Here is a 13,867-nt window from a genome sequence, read left to right on the forward strand (position 1 = left end):
TCAATGCTGTTTGTAAAGTACCCTCAGCTGAGCAGAGCCACCTTGTGTTTAAGTCTTTCCTGACCTGTTTCAAGCATTCCTCTGGGCCATTTGGAGCCCATCCTTGTGAAAACCCCTCTAGTGTCAGTGTGGAGTAAACTACAGTCTCCTCATGGACAAGAAGAGTTGTAAAGGTGTGTTCAGATCTAGGCCATAGATTCTTTCATCTGCTGAGGTGCTGGTAGGGAGTGTGGAGGTTGCGGGTTGACACATCTGGCTAGAAAATACATCAGCATAGAGCGTCAGCCTCTGCCAGCATGTTTCATTCGTGAAGGGGTAATGCTACCTGGCTGGCCTGGAGTGGAGCCCTCTGTGGTCATTCCTAGTATGGGAAGCTCCCTACAAGTGAAGGAGGAGAGCTGTTCTTGCTTCACTTCATATCAGCTGGAAGGAACTTTCCCAAGGGCTGTAATGTGAGTCTTACAATCTAACAAAAGGGTCAAAACTCCTTATTAAGCCTTTCATGGGATCACCAGAGGGCTGGGTCAGAGTGACCTGGGGAATATATGATATAGCCAGCAATGGCCAGGTTACTATAGTGTTTTTCTGTTTGCTGAACCTTGTGCCGCACATCATACTTAGTGTTTCAGGGACTGAGGATACGTGCTTAGGAACTGCTTTTTCTTTCAATTTTGGTCAGATTGCATCAAACTCTGTCCTGGGAGGGTGAAAAGAGCCAAATGGACGGTGCAGTGTAAGAGTGACCAGTGTCTGGAGTTGGCAAGCTCGGTATCTGTAGAGTGACCCCAGGCTGCAGGGGCTGGAGGAGATTGTGCGTAAATGCACTAGCTCATCCTCTAGAGGCTTGAGCGCCCATTGCATCCCAGAATAACTGCATAGTAGGTAAAAAGAACAGGAGTACTTGTGGCACCTTAGAGACTGACACATTTATTTGAGCATAAGCTTTCATGGGCTACAGCCCCACTTCATCGGATGCACGTAGTGGAAAATACAGTAGGAAGATACATATAGATAGATAGATAGCTACTGTATTTTCCACTACGTGCATCTGATGAAGTGGGTTTTAGCCTATGAAAGCTTATGCTCAAATAAATGTGTTAGTCTCTAAGGTTCCACAAGGACTCCTGTTCTTTTTGCGGATACAGACTAACACGCTGCTACTCTGAAACCTGCATAGTAGGTAATGGCCTAGTCTTTGAATGAGAGTCCCCAGACTGTTGTAGGGCAGGATCTGGGTGCATCCACAGAGCTGCATGGGGAAGCCTACGTGAATACTGGCTCTATCATGGCTGTCCGGTTCCCCTCAGATACTGTAAAGAACATTCAGTCCTGGGGTTCCGTTGCCACAGTGATGGGTGCAATAGAAAAGACCCTTAATAGAGCAAGTCAGTAACATTTGTCATTGTTGCCGATTGTAGGCGATATTTTAGCCCCTCCTTGCCCTCCTTGGAGGAGTACTTCTCTTCCTTCTGGAATTCACGTGCTTACTAAAGGTCTGTCCCTGCTGAAGTCTCTTCAGACTGTCTGCAGAGGAGCTAGTCTGGAAAGCTGGCTTGTATTTTTAGGACCCTACAGAAGGAAATTCCATCTGTGCACTGCAAACCACACAAACAAAAGGCAACTGTAGTATTTGACTCTTTCCCTAAATTCTTTACCATGTAATTTGGTCGCATCTCTTTCAAGTCAGAACTGACGCCAGCAATTTGCTGTGATATGATGAATCCTCGAGAGAAATAGGCTAAGTAGAAGTGAAGGTAAAAGGTGGCTCAGTTATTCTAACTCCGAATGTAGTTAGCTGGTTTGGAGACTCTCTAGGCTGGTGTTAAAAAGCAGCTTTGCTGCTGCTGTGGCTTCGGTGAGTAATCACAGGCCTGACAGTTCCGGGCCTGTTTAAAAATGCACACTCCTTTGCAGGTAGAAATGGAACTCTTTTGCTCTGAGTAATGAGCACCTTGGTCACAGGTCCTGTTGTTTGTTGCTTCCCCAAACCCTGTCATCTTGCTGCTGTTTTCCAGGCCCTGAGATCATGAGCAAGCTGGCTGGTGAGTCTGAGAGCAATCTCAGGAAAGCTTTTGAGGAAGCTGAAAAAAATGCGCCTGCCATCATCTTCATCGATGAACTGGATGCCATTGCTCCAAAGAGGGAGAAGGTAAACAAGGAGTCCCACTTCTGCATTTCCACAGGCAGTTTTAGCACCAGGACTTGAATGTGGCGCAGAAGCGGCGTAGATGCATCGCGCTAGCCTAGTGCTTGGGTTTCAGTCTGAATTGGGAAGAATCCAAAGACTGGGGCTGGCACAGATCAGTAGGTTTCCTTAGAGCTTGAGGATTTCACTAACGTTGGGCAGTGTTGCTGACCTGCTTCTGTTGGGTCTCTTGCTGATCTGCTGTTTTCTTTCTCTGTAGACGCATGGAGAGGTGGAACGTCGCATAGTGTCTCAGCTGCTGACTCTTATGGATGGCCTGAAACAGAGAGCACATGTGATTGTTATGGCAGCTACCAACAGACCTAACAGCATTGACCCTGCACTCAGGCGATTCGGTAACTGAGCTTTGCTGCTTTTTTTGTGGGTGCAGCCAGTGCTTTGTTACAGGTGGCACTTGAGTGTTCCTTGCTTAGGGCTGTGAAATTATTCATTAGACATTACAATGTGCCTGATAACTTCGTAGGTCTGATTAACAACTTGCTGACTCATCTCCTCAGAGCTCACAGGAAACTCATTTCTGGCTTCTACCATTTGGTATCGCAGGGCTATAAACAGCAGAAACTGCAAAATGCTGGAATGATGGTGACTCCTGCTTAGGCAAACCCCTGTCTGAAGTGGCCATTTACTTTTATACAAAACTCTTCTGGAAACTTTGGGGGTTCTTTAAAGGCCACCTCTTCTAGCTGGTCACTTCAGACAGGTTCGTCCCTGAACTGTAGTAAACCCCAAATTGTCCGACCTTCAATTTAAGTGTTGAGATATGTCCAGTGAATTTTCAAAACTTTGTGCCAAGAATGAATGTCCAATTTGCATGAGCAGTTACTGCCAGACTGCAACTGCAGATTGGTGGAACTTGCGTGGGCAAGTGGCCAGTTAAATGCAATACTAGCCATCTGAGTGCACAGTTATGGTGACGCTGTGCAGCTGTGGCACGTTTACATTTTTGCATGTGCTATTAATTTTTGTTGTAGTAGTGGCAGTCAGGGATCGGGGCTCTTTCATGCTAAGCACTGTAATACCCTTCATACATAGCTCAGATGCTACAGCGATAGGCATTATAGAAAGTCATGAGAGATTTAAATCTGCCTCTAAATATTTGAACAGTCTCTACCTGTGCTGTGCATGCATGGGTAGAAATGAAAGAGGAGCCATGCTGGTAAACTGGGTGTAAGCAAACAATATGTGTTTTAATGCAGATAAACATATACATCTGGAAACAAAGAAGGTAGGCCAGATTTATGGGATGGGTGACTTCTGTCCTGGGAAGCAATGACTCGGCAAAAGATCTGGGGGTGATGGATAATCAGCTGAACATGAGCTTCCACTGTGACTGGCCAAAAGAGAAAATGCGATCCTGGGATGCGTACACAGGGGAATCTGGAGTAGGAGCAGAGAGGTTATTTTACGTCTGTATCTGGCACTGGTGCAACTGCTGCTGGAATCCTGGGTCCTGTTCTGGTGCCCACAGTTCAAGAAGGATGTTGGTAGATTCCAGAGGGTTCAAAGAAGAGCCACGAGAATGAGTAAAGGCTTAGAAAACCTGCCTTAGAGTGATAATCTCAGAGTCCAGTCTATTGAGCTTAATAAAGAGAAGGTTACGGAGTGATTTGATTACAATCTATAAGTATCTAATGGGGAACAAAGATTTAATAAAGGGCTCTGCAATCTTGTGGGGAAGGTCTAATGCGATCCAGTGGGTAAAAGTTGAAGCCACACAAATTCAGACTGGAAATAAGGGTAAGAGTACCGTATATACTTGTTCATTAGCCCGTTCGTTTATAAACCGATCCCCCCAAAATGGATAGGTAAAAATAGCAAAAACTGTATGACCCTTTCATAAGCTGACCCTCTCTTTCAGAGGTTGGAAAACTTTGGCACCCAGCCCGTCAGGGTAAGCCTCTGGTGGGTCGGGACGTTTTGTTTACTTGGAGCGTTTGCAGGAACGGAGCCCCTCAACTCCCTGTGGCTGCAGTGCGTCATTCCCAGCCAATGGGAGCTGCAGGAAGTGGTGCTTCCTGCAGCTCCCATTGGCTGGGAATGGTGAACCGCGGCCACAGGGAGTTGAGGGGCTCCATGCCTGAAGACGTGCCAGGTAAACAAAATTACAATGTATTAGATCAGGGATCGGCAACCTTTGGCATGTGGCCCACCAGGGTAAGCACCCTGGCAGGCCAGGCTGGTTTGTTTACCTGCCGTGTCCGCAGGTTCAGCCGATCACGGATCCCACTTACCGCGGTTCGCCATCCCAGGCCAATGGGGGCGGCGGGAAGCGGCACGGGTGAGGGATGTGCTGGCCGCGGCTTCCCACCACCCCCATTGGCCTGGGATGGTGAACCGCGGCCAGTGGGAGCCACAGTCGGCTGAACCTGCAGACACAGCAGGTAAACAAACCAGCCCACCAGAGTGCTTACCCTGGTGGGCCACGTGCCAAAGGTTGTATTAGATATTCAATTCAATGATTCCATAGAGTTTAAAATCATCAGATTTTGTTGTAGACCTGTTTATAAGCCAACCCCCACTCTTTGATGCAACACTTTTTTAACCAAAAACTTATGAACAAGTATATATGGTAATTAACCATTGGAACAACTTACCCAGGGTGGTGCTGGAATCTCCAGCTCTGACCATATTAAAATCAGGATGGGAAATTTTTCTAAAAGTTCTAGGAATTACTGTGGGGCGAGTCTCTGGCCTGTGTCTTACAGGGGTTCTGACTAGATGATTGCAGTGGGCCCTCCTGGCCTTGGAATCTACATATCTGTGGTGCTGCTTCTGTTAGAAGCAGGGCAGTGCTGGTGAGGGGGAGACTTACCTTCACCGAAGTATAAATCACTCTAGAAAAATGACTGACCCAAGCAGTGCTCCTCAACGTTTAGCAATCCTGACTTCTAATCAAACCACTGCTCTCACTTGCCCTGACTGGCTGAATCTCTCCCTCACTCTCTGATCTCTCTTGGGTTTTTTAAAGCATCCATCACTGTAGTTCAATGTACTGGCGCCTCCTGGAACACGTGGACAGTCCTCACTTTGCTTTTCAGTGGGACCACGGGCAGGGGAATGCTGTAAACAGAGTTTACCCACTTCCAGAGAATTCAGCAGCTAGGTGTGTGTTTTGTGCTCCCCAGGTCGCTTTGACAGAGAGGTAGATATCGGTATCCCTGATGCCACCGGCCGCCTGGAGATTCTGCAGATCCACACAAAGAATATGAAACTGGCTGATGATGTTGATCTGGAGCAGGTTGGTAGCATGCTTTCTGGGAAACCCTCTGTTGTACCCACACATCAGTGCTCTCATTAAGGAGTTACGTAATGGATGAATTGTTGCAGTTACGGTGATGTAATTTATCCGTGGGATTGATAAGGCAGGAAACTGGAGTAGCAGGAAATCTTTGGCCTTAATTCTATCCAGCCAGCTTGTGACTAAAAGTCACTGCGTTGTGAAAGTGGTGTGGCTGCATTAGAATGTATGAATAGTCAGATTGGGTCAGACCAGTGGTCCATCTAGCCCAGTATCCTGTTTCCAACTATGGCCAGTGTCAGGTGCCCCAGAGGGAATGAACAGAACAGGGCAATTACCGAGCGATCCATCCCCTGCCGTCCAGTCCCAGGACCTGGGCTTAGGGACACCCAGAGAATGGGGTGGATCCCTGATCATCTTTTCTAATAGTCATTGATGGACCTGTCCTCCAGGAACTGATTCTTCTTTGAACCCACTTATACTTGTGGCATTCCCAACATCCCCTGGCAAGGAGTTCCACAGGTTTGCTGTGTGAAGAAATACTTCATTTTGTTTGTTTTAAACCTGCTGCCTGTTAATTTCATTGGGTGATCCCTAGTTCTTGTGTTATGTGAAGGGCTAAAGAACACTTCCTTATTCACTTTCTTTACACCAGTCATGATTTTACTGACCTCTCTCATATCCCCTCTTAGTCGCACACCATTGATCTATATAGTGATGACATGATATTTGTCATATTAGCTCACCTTTTCCTAATGGTTCCTAACATTCTGCCTGCTGCTGCACATTGAGACGATGTTTTCAGAGAACTGTCCACAACTCCAAGACCTCTCAAGTGAGAACAGCTAACTTAGATCCCATCATTTTCTATGTAGTGTTGGGGTTTTGTTCCCCAATATGCACAAATTGCTCTTAGGCCAGTTGGAGGAGTGTTGTGCTACCGTATCTTCAGAGTCCCCGAGTTGGCAGTCTTCTGAGAAGCCAAGGGTCGAGCGGACCACAGACTGAGTTATCTGAGTGTTTGGCAGTGCACACGGGAAGAGGTGCAGTGCGCTTGCAGTATCGGTCCTGTGGATAGAGGACTCCTATCTCCAGGGCTGTCATGTTGCCCCGTTTCTGAATTAGTCCTAGCTCCGATCCCATATGAAACGTAGCTTCTCCCTGCCTGCCAGCTGGGGTGCTGTGTGCTCCTCCTGAACTTACAGCAAAGCATCACGGTTTCTGTCCCCCAAATTCTGCCAGTGTGATGTGTTTGCGCATGTCCTGGTAAGTCACGGCTGATGCTTTGCTTTCAGGTGGCCAATGAGACCCACGGCCATGTTGGTGCAGACTTGGCTGCTCTTTGCTCCGAAGCTGCTCTCCAGGCCATCAGGAAGAAGATGGATCTCATAGACCTGGAGGATGAAACCATAGATGCTGAAGTGATGAATTCACTGGCTGTGACCATGGATGACTTCAGGGTAATGTAGAAATGCTCAGTTTGCTGCCAGCGCAAGTCTCTCTACCTGTTCATTACTGCCCTAGAACAAGTGAATGGAGCATGTAATTCATGTCACCCTTTCTCTCCTGGTGCTAGTGGGCTCTGAGCCAGAGCAACCCCTCAGCTCTGCGGGAGACCGTGGTGGAGGTGCCGCAGGTTACCTGGGAAGATATTGGTGGTCTAGAAGATGTGAAGAGAGAACTCCAGGAGCTTGTGCAGGTGAGGGCTGGTGCGAGTGATTCCTGGCTGTTGGCTAAATTGCTTAATTAAAAAATCTACCGAGAGATGCCAGTGTGGCTGCAAACGGAGATGTTTACCGAAAAAGGGGTTCTGGTCAATCTTAATCCCACAGGCCACCTCTTCCCAAACATTTTCACATGAATTCTGATTTCCTCACACTTGAGTGGAAATTTCATGCTGCTTCCTGTCAGTTTTAACAGTGTGGTGTGCACGAGGAGGGCTGTGCACGTGCTGGGGGGAACAGTGCACTTTTCTGTCTGTTCTGAGTTGTGTCTACACTGAGCCTTCTTGGCAGATCTTGTCTTGGTGCTAGCAGTGGTGGAAATGCTATTGTGGATGGGCACTGGAGTTCTTGTGTTATCTAGGCTGCTCAGAGACCAAGAGTGGGAAAATTGCTGAGGTCTCAGTGTAGCCAAGACCTTTGTATCCAAGAAACTAAATGCTGAAAGCAAGTGCAGGTTCTGCACTGTTAGGGAGTGTGGCATGTTTGATCGAGGGCTTTCTACTATTGTGAAGTTTTTCCCACGAAGAGATACTGGAAATTCTCTTCTCTGTTAGCCCTGAGATGCCAGGATTTGGGTGGTCTTGACGTCCCCCTGTTTTTGGCGGCAGGCCACTGTCTGCATGGCAGATGCTGAAGATCCATCACTGCCCTTTTATGAAATATAAATTGGAGACTCTTATCCCCTCTTGTTTTCTAGTTTTAATCCATCCCAAGTTAGTGTTAACCAAAAGCTATCCCTTAGCCCTGGTGAATTGGTGGGTCTGTCCAGTTTCTGGTGGACATCACTGTCTCAGGAGAGAGACCCTGGCTGAGTGGGCCTCTCTCCCCTCTAGTGCAGTCCCTGCAGGGCAGCAATGAGGCACAATGTGCAGGAAGCTTGCCCTGCTGCTAACCAGGCAGTGCCTGGCCTGGGGATAAAGAGGCTCTTCGAGCCCCAGGACTGTTGATGAAGGCGTTAGGCATCGGCTTGAGAACTGCGTTAGAATCTAGCAGGCAGAACCCTTCAAGTGTTGGAGCTTTAGGCCTCCCAGCTGACAGGGTCAAGGTGTGATCCTTTGGTCTGGCTCATTATTTATTTAGGGCTGATGCTAAATTTCTCCCTTCTCTAGTATCCTGTGGAGCACCCAGACAAATTCCTCAAATTCGGCATGACTCCATCCAAAGGGGTCCTGTTTTATGGACCACCTGGCTGTGGTAAGACACTGTTGGCTAAAGCCATTGCCAACGAATGCCAGGCCAATTTCATCTCCATCAAGGGGCCAGAGCTTCTCACCATGTGGTTTGGTGAGTCTGAAGCCAACGTGCGTGAGATCTTTGACAAGGTGAGCAGCTTTGTTTCTGAACAAGGGTTTTAATGTCTGTCCCATCTCCCCAGTGCATCACCTGTGCTGAGCTAGTCTGGAAGCCTGCTGACCCCAGCGCTATCATGATTTTGTCTCATGGTCAGGTGTTGCTGCCTCATGTCGTGAGCACACCCCATGTTCCTAATGTTAGAAAACTAATGACCAATAGTGTGAGTCACATAGATGTAATAGGCTTGCCCCTGCTGTTCCCTGAGCCTGTTGGAAGATAGATGCTCAGATATCCTAGCGATGGGTGCAGGGTAAGGACCAGAATAGAAGGGAAGCAGGGTTGTTGAGAGGTAATCCCACCCCCACCCCCGTAGAGCTCTGTTACATGAGATGTCCCATTAGCAGGTTTCTAGAAGGCAGACAGTAGCTAAAGGGTGTTTAGTCTGTCAGGCTCTGTTTTCAAGGTCCTCAGCCTTGGCCAGCAATACACCCAGCTTAGGGAGGCCACCCACCTTCATGAATGTCTCGTTCCTCAGTGGAAATGTGAGCCTATGCCCGAGCTGCATGCTTGTCTTGGGAGTCTGCTTTTGGAGCATGTTGCCTGGCTGTGGGAATGGGGAGTTGGAAGGAGAGTGAAATCTCCTGCAAGAAGAGCGCCAGTCCAGCCAGAATACTTCCCAGCTTTTCTCTAGGCCTGGGAGTCGCCAACATTCTGCTGGTTCACGTTGCTCCCAGTTCTTGGGGGAAATGCCTCGGTCCACTGAGCGTAAGCGTTCGTGATGTAAATCTAGGACAGACCCAGAGCTGCTGGTCTAAGCTGCCCGAGGTCCAGCACCTCTCCGTGTATGAGGAGAGGGCTTTTATTTGTCTATCAAAGGCCAGGAGATGCTTCAGGTGAATTTTGGTGTGATCCTGGCACTTGCTCTTAAGTGCACAAGGGAACTGTGTGTGTTTGCCTTGTGCAGGCCCGCCAAGCAGCGCCCTGCGTGCTCTTCTTCGATGAGCTGGACTCCATTGCAAAGGCTCGAGGTGGGAACATCGGGGACGGTGGTGGCGCCGCAGACCGTGTCATTAACCAGATTCTGACAGAGATGGATGGCATGTCCACCAAGAAGAACGTCTTCATCATTGGTGCTACCAACAGGCCAGACATCATCGACCCGGCCATCCTGCGCCCTGGCCGCCTGGATCAGCTCATCTATATCCCCCTGCCTGATGAGAAGTCACGAATCGCCATCCTCAAGGCCAACCTGAGGAAGTCCCCCGTTGCCAAGGCAAGGCCCGAGCTCTTTGACCAAGGCTCTGGTGTTCTTGGGGTCTGGTGAACGTGGACCCCAAAGGAGCAAGGGGAATGGCGGAGAGGCGACTGCTGCTGTTAGCACATGAGCTTCAGTCCATGCCGTTGAGGGATGGGGAGGGAGGGTGGAGTTTGACTCTTTGGGTATAAGTGACAGCTCCTTAAAATACAGTCACCCTTAATGGCTGCCACCCTCCCCCAACACCACTAAAGCCTGACCCAGTGCATTCTGGGAAGGGGACGAGCTCAGGCTGGTTCAAGAGAACAAGGTTCTGTCCTGTGAACACAAAATGGAAGAGGGAAATGTTGGAGCCCATTCACTGGGCTCAGGCTTTAGGCAGCGGCACACCTCAAGGAGGCAAACCAAACAGAGCAGCCCTGTCCAGGAGTGAAGGGCCCATGTGGGCCCGGGGCTGGGTTCCCTGATACAGAGCCCACCTTTCCTGTGGGGTATGACTGGCTGGAGGGTGGGGACTGAAATGGTGTATTGCTCTTTAAAATGGGGTTCTCAAGCCCTGCTTATCTCAGTGCCCTCGGGGGGCGGTCACTGCTGCTCTCTGGGTGCAGATGGGTCCCTAGGCAGTCACATGAGCTGTGCCCTTCCTTACCCAAAGGCAGCATTTCCATCGCCGTCTGGTGCTGAGCTGGGCTCCCACGCTCCCCTGCGGCTTTGCAGTTCTGACGCTGTCACACCGGGGGCCAGTGGCTTCAGGGCTTTGCTGGATGCAGCCTAACGTTCCTTCAGGTGGTGCCCAGCACTGACATCTGAACCAAGGGCCATGACCCCTGGAGCTGTGCTGCGTCCAGCTGCCTTTCCTGGTGGAGAGAGCCATACAGAGAGGCACCTGGAGCTGCCTGCCCAGGTTCATGCAGGAGGGTGGGCAGGCCTTTGCCCAAAGCTGAGCTGTAGGATTCTCCTGCTGCTGGCTAATTCTAGGAGGGCAGTCTGTTCCCTCAAGGGCCCGTGACCCCTTGGTATTAGCTGGCAGTGTAACGTAAAGAATGGGCCTTCCTGATTCTCCCACAGGATGTGGACCTGGAGTTCCTGGCAAAGATGACCAACGGCTTTTCGGGAGCTGACCTGACCGAGATCTGCCAGCGCGCCTGCAAACTGGCCATCCGCGAGTCCATTGAGAACGAGATCAGGCGAGAGCGCGAGAGGCAGACCAACCCTTCTGCCATGGTGAGTGAGGCTGGGTCTCAGTGCCGCTAGAGAGACGGGGCATGGCTGTTTCCAGGCTGCTGGCGCAGGGCACCCCAGGGCGGTGGGTGTTTCCCAGCCACGGAGCAGGGCACTGAACTTGGTCAGATGAGGTGCCCTTTCCCACTGCCCTGGGGACCCTTCCTTGGGATGAGGTCACTTCTCTGCTAGGGTGTCCAGTTGCTCCCGCTGGCTATATCGGAGCATTAACCAAGGCAGAGCTCTTGGGTGCTTGGCTGGAGCCAAAGCGCTGCTGGCAGTGGGAGCTTGGGTGCAGAGTGAGCCGTGGTTTTGTCTCTGCTCTGCTGCAGGAGGTGGAGGAGGACGACCCGGTTCCGGAGATCCGCAGGGATCACTTTGAGGAGGCCATGCGCTTTGCTCGCCGCTCTGTCAGTGACAACGACATCAGGAAATACGAGATGTTTGCACAGACTCTACAGCAAAGTCGCGGCTTCGGCAGCTTCAGGTAACTTGGGGCAGTGTTAGTGGGTCCCTAACGATGAGCAGCTTCAGCTGTGCCCTAGTTCTGTTCCCCAACTCTCCGTTTGCCCAGCAGTGTCAGTCGCTCAACTTCTGTCTAAGCCACATGTTCTTAACCAGCAGCTGGGCCCACCCCAGGGGCGGGTGCTTTGTAAAGCGCTGTGGGACTTGCGTGGAATGCTGGCGCTGGAGGTCTCTGTTTCTGCCTGTGTTTTAAAAAAAAAACAAAAAACCCTGAACTCATCAGCAGTGAGCACAGTCTCCTCCATTTGTCTCTGAGCCGGGGACTGGTGTGGCGGGGAAGGGGGCGGCTGTTGGGCGGTGCTTGACTGGTGTTTCTCTGCTCTGTGCAGATTCCCATCAGGTAACCAGGGTGGTGCTGGCCCGAGCCAAGGCCCAGGCAGTGGCAGCGGAGGGAACGTGTACAGTGAAGACAATGACGACGATCTCTATGGTTAACTTGCCGCCCTCTGCGGACCAAACTGCAGACCAGGCCGTGTTGTGCAGGGAAATTCCAATGGACTCTCGGCTTCTTCATTCCTCAGTCAGAACAGTGTAGCTGCACGTCAGACTTTGTACAGGGGTGTCTGTTGCAAACACAATAAATTACAAACCGGTGTCGTTTGGGAGGCAGACAGTGAATTAACCAGGAGGGGAAGTGACTTAATTTCTGAGAAATTTCTGTTCTAGTTTGTGGCAGAATCAGCAGCTTTAGCAAAGGGTACAACGCTAGCCTGTATAAAAACCACAAAAATAATAAAAAAAACCAAAAAAGTTCCCATAAAATTCCAACCAGGCCCTGGCCCTTACTTTGTGTGACACGCCCGCGGCATAGCCAGCTCTGTCACCTGCAGCTTCTGCGTCTCACTCGCTTCCCTGGGCCTTTTCACCCCTCTCCCCTCTGCTTGGCTGGGAAAATCTAGTTCTGTGTTGACGTAGTGAATGTTTGGAAAATAAACTTGCCTGCTCGCAAGCGGTTTCTAACCGAACCCCAGTGAACATTGAGTAAAGGTGGCCCCTAGAGAACAGCTGGTGCTGAATTTTCCTTCTCAAAGTGGGTGTGAGGCTGCACCTCTCTTCCCAGCTGGGACCTGGGTTTGGTGCAATGTTGTGGGTCATGTCCCTGTCTGTCGTCTGAGCTGTCAGCCTGCTGCCCATGTGACTGCCTGCACCCCCAGCTCGCTGGCTGGGTTCGCTGCATCTCACTGGGTGCTCAGAGCGTCCGTGTGCCAGGTGCCTGGGAATGCAGCATCTCAGGTCCATGGGCAGGAACTAGAGGAGCTTCCTCTTCCCCCAAGCAGCTGCCCCATGCTTGTCAGGCAGCAGAACACTTCGTACTCACAGAGGGACCCGTCCTCCCCGAGCCTGAAACCAAATCCAGCCACGGGAAGGGTTTAGCTCTTAGCTGCCAGCCTCTCGCTCTCATTGTTCCTCTTAGCAGCCCACCAGGGCTATCCTTTCTTCGGCTTGGGCGTCCTCCCTCTGCCGGGCTCGTCCTCCCCTCCTGCAGCAGTGCAATGGGATGGACAAGCCCTGTGTGTCCTGCTGCTCCCCTTTGCAGTGCTGTAGCTGGGGAAAGCCCTGGAGCAGCCTGCCACGGCTAGCACATGTCATGGGCTGCACTCACTGCTGGCCCTGTCTGCAGCAGAGGGCTGGGCTCCTTCTGGAGTTATTTACTGTTCCTGCGGGCACAGACAGCAGCCTCTGTTTCCCCAGAAGCCTGCTGCTTCGGGCTGGGCACAGCTGGCTGTGGGCCTGTCACAGGGCAAACAGCCGTGAACTTGAACTCTTGGTCGTTGCAGTTGTAGAGGTGAACCCGCCCTACGATGACGAAGAGCTACAAGCCACCTGCCCTGTTCAGGCCCCTCGTGCCCCAGTTAAGCCCCCAGTAGCACACATGGTTCTGGAGGGGTTTGCTAAGCAGCAGCCTGGACTATTGAACAAGTTGTGCTGGAGGGTAGCTGGCTGTCAAGGAAAGGGCTCGTCACACGGGGGGGGGGCCGGATATGCAGGAGGAATGAGTATGGATGTCATACAGCTGTGTTCCTGCAATCCCCGCTCAGCTGTGACTCGGATGGGGCTACAGCTCCACGGTGTTCAGTGCTGGGCAGCAAGGGGGGGGACCCCAACAACGAGCAGGTGCTACATCCAGCTAGACTAAAGCAAGATGGGGGAAAGAGAAAGTGCTGTGGTAACAGTCTCAGTAGCTGAAAGATGCAAACACCCAGGAGAAAGGACTTGGCAGAGTGGCTGTATCGGGGATCAACGCAGGGCCATTGAGAGCACACATAGCTAGAATAGCATGTGCTAGTTTGCAGGGAGAGTGATGAGCTTTGGGCTAGTCCCAAGGCCGGAGTGGAAGCCCCACAGCTCAGGGCATTTAAATTAGGACACAGACCTGTGGACCAGACTGCCAGGAACAACTCTGC

At 50.9% G+C, this 13,867-nt stretch overlaps 1 protein-coding gene across 1 annotated transcript in view; it reads left to right on the top strand.

Annotated features, from left to right (window-relative positions):
• VCP (valosin containing protein) overlaps positions 1-12,230 on the top strand; it is a 31,556-nt gene extending 19,326 nt beyond the window's left edge. The window contains exons 8-17 of the mRNA XM_050943742.1: positions 2,016-2,149; positions 2,406-2,541; positions 5,332-5,444; positions 6,740-6,904; positions 7,021-7,143; positions 8,278-8,490; positions 9,426-9,734; positions 10,785-10,940; positions 11,270-11,424; positions 11,792-12,230. Coding sequence (XP_050799699.1) covers positions 2,016-2,149; positions 2,406-2,541; positions 5,332-5,444; positions 6,740-6,904; positions 7,021-7,143; positions 8,278-8,490; positions 9,426-9,734; positions 10,785-10,940; positions 11,270-11,424; positions 11,792-11,897 — 1,610 coding nt within the window. The 3' untranslated portion in view covers positions 11,898-12,230. The remainder of the gene's footprint in view (positions 1-2,015; positions 2,150-2,405; positions 2,542-5,331; positions 5,445-6,739; positions 6,905-7,020; positions 7,144-8,277; positions 8,491-9,425; positions 9,735-10,784; positions 10,941-11,269; positions 11,425-11,791) is intronic.
• Positions 12,231-13,867: the final 1,637 nt, after the last annotated feature.

This window comes from Gopherus flavomarginatus, chromosome 3, assembly GCF_025201925.1.
Source record: "Gopherus flavomarginatus isolate rGopFla2 chromosome 3, rGopFla2.mat.asm, whole genome shotgun sequence".
NCBI classification, from domain to species: domain Eukaryota; kingdom Metazoa; phylum Chordata; order Testudines; family Testudinidae; genus Gopherus; species Gopherus flavomarginatus.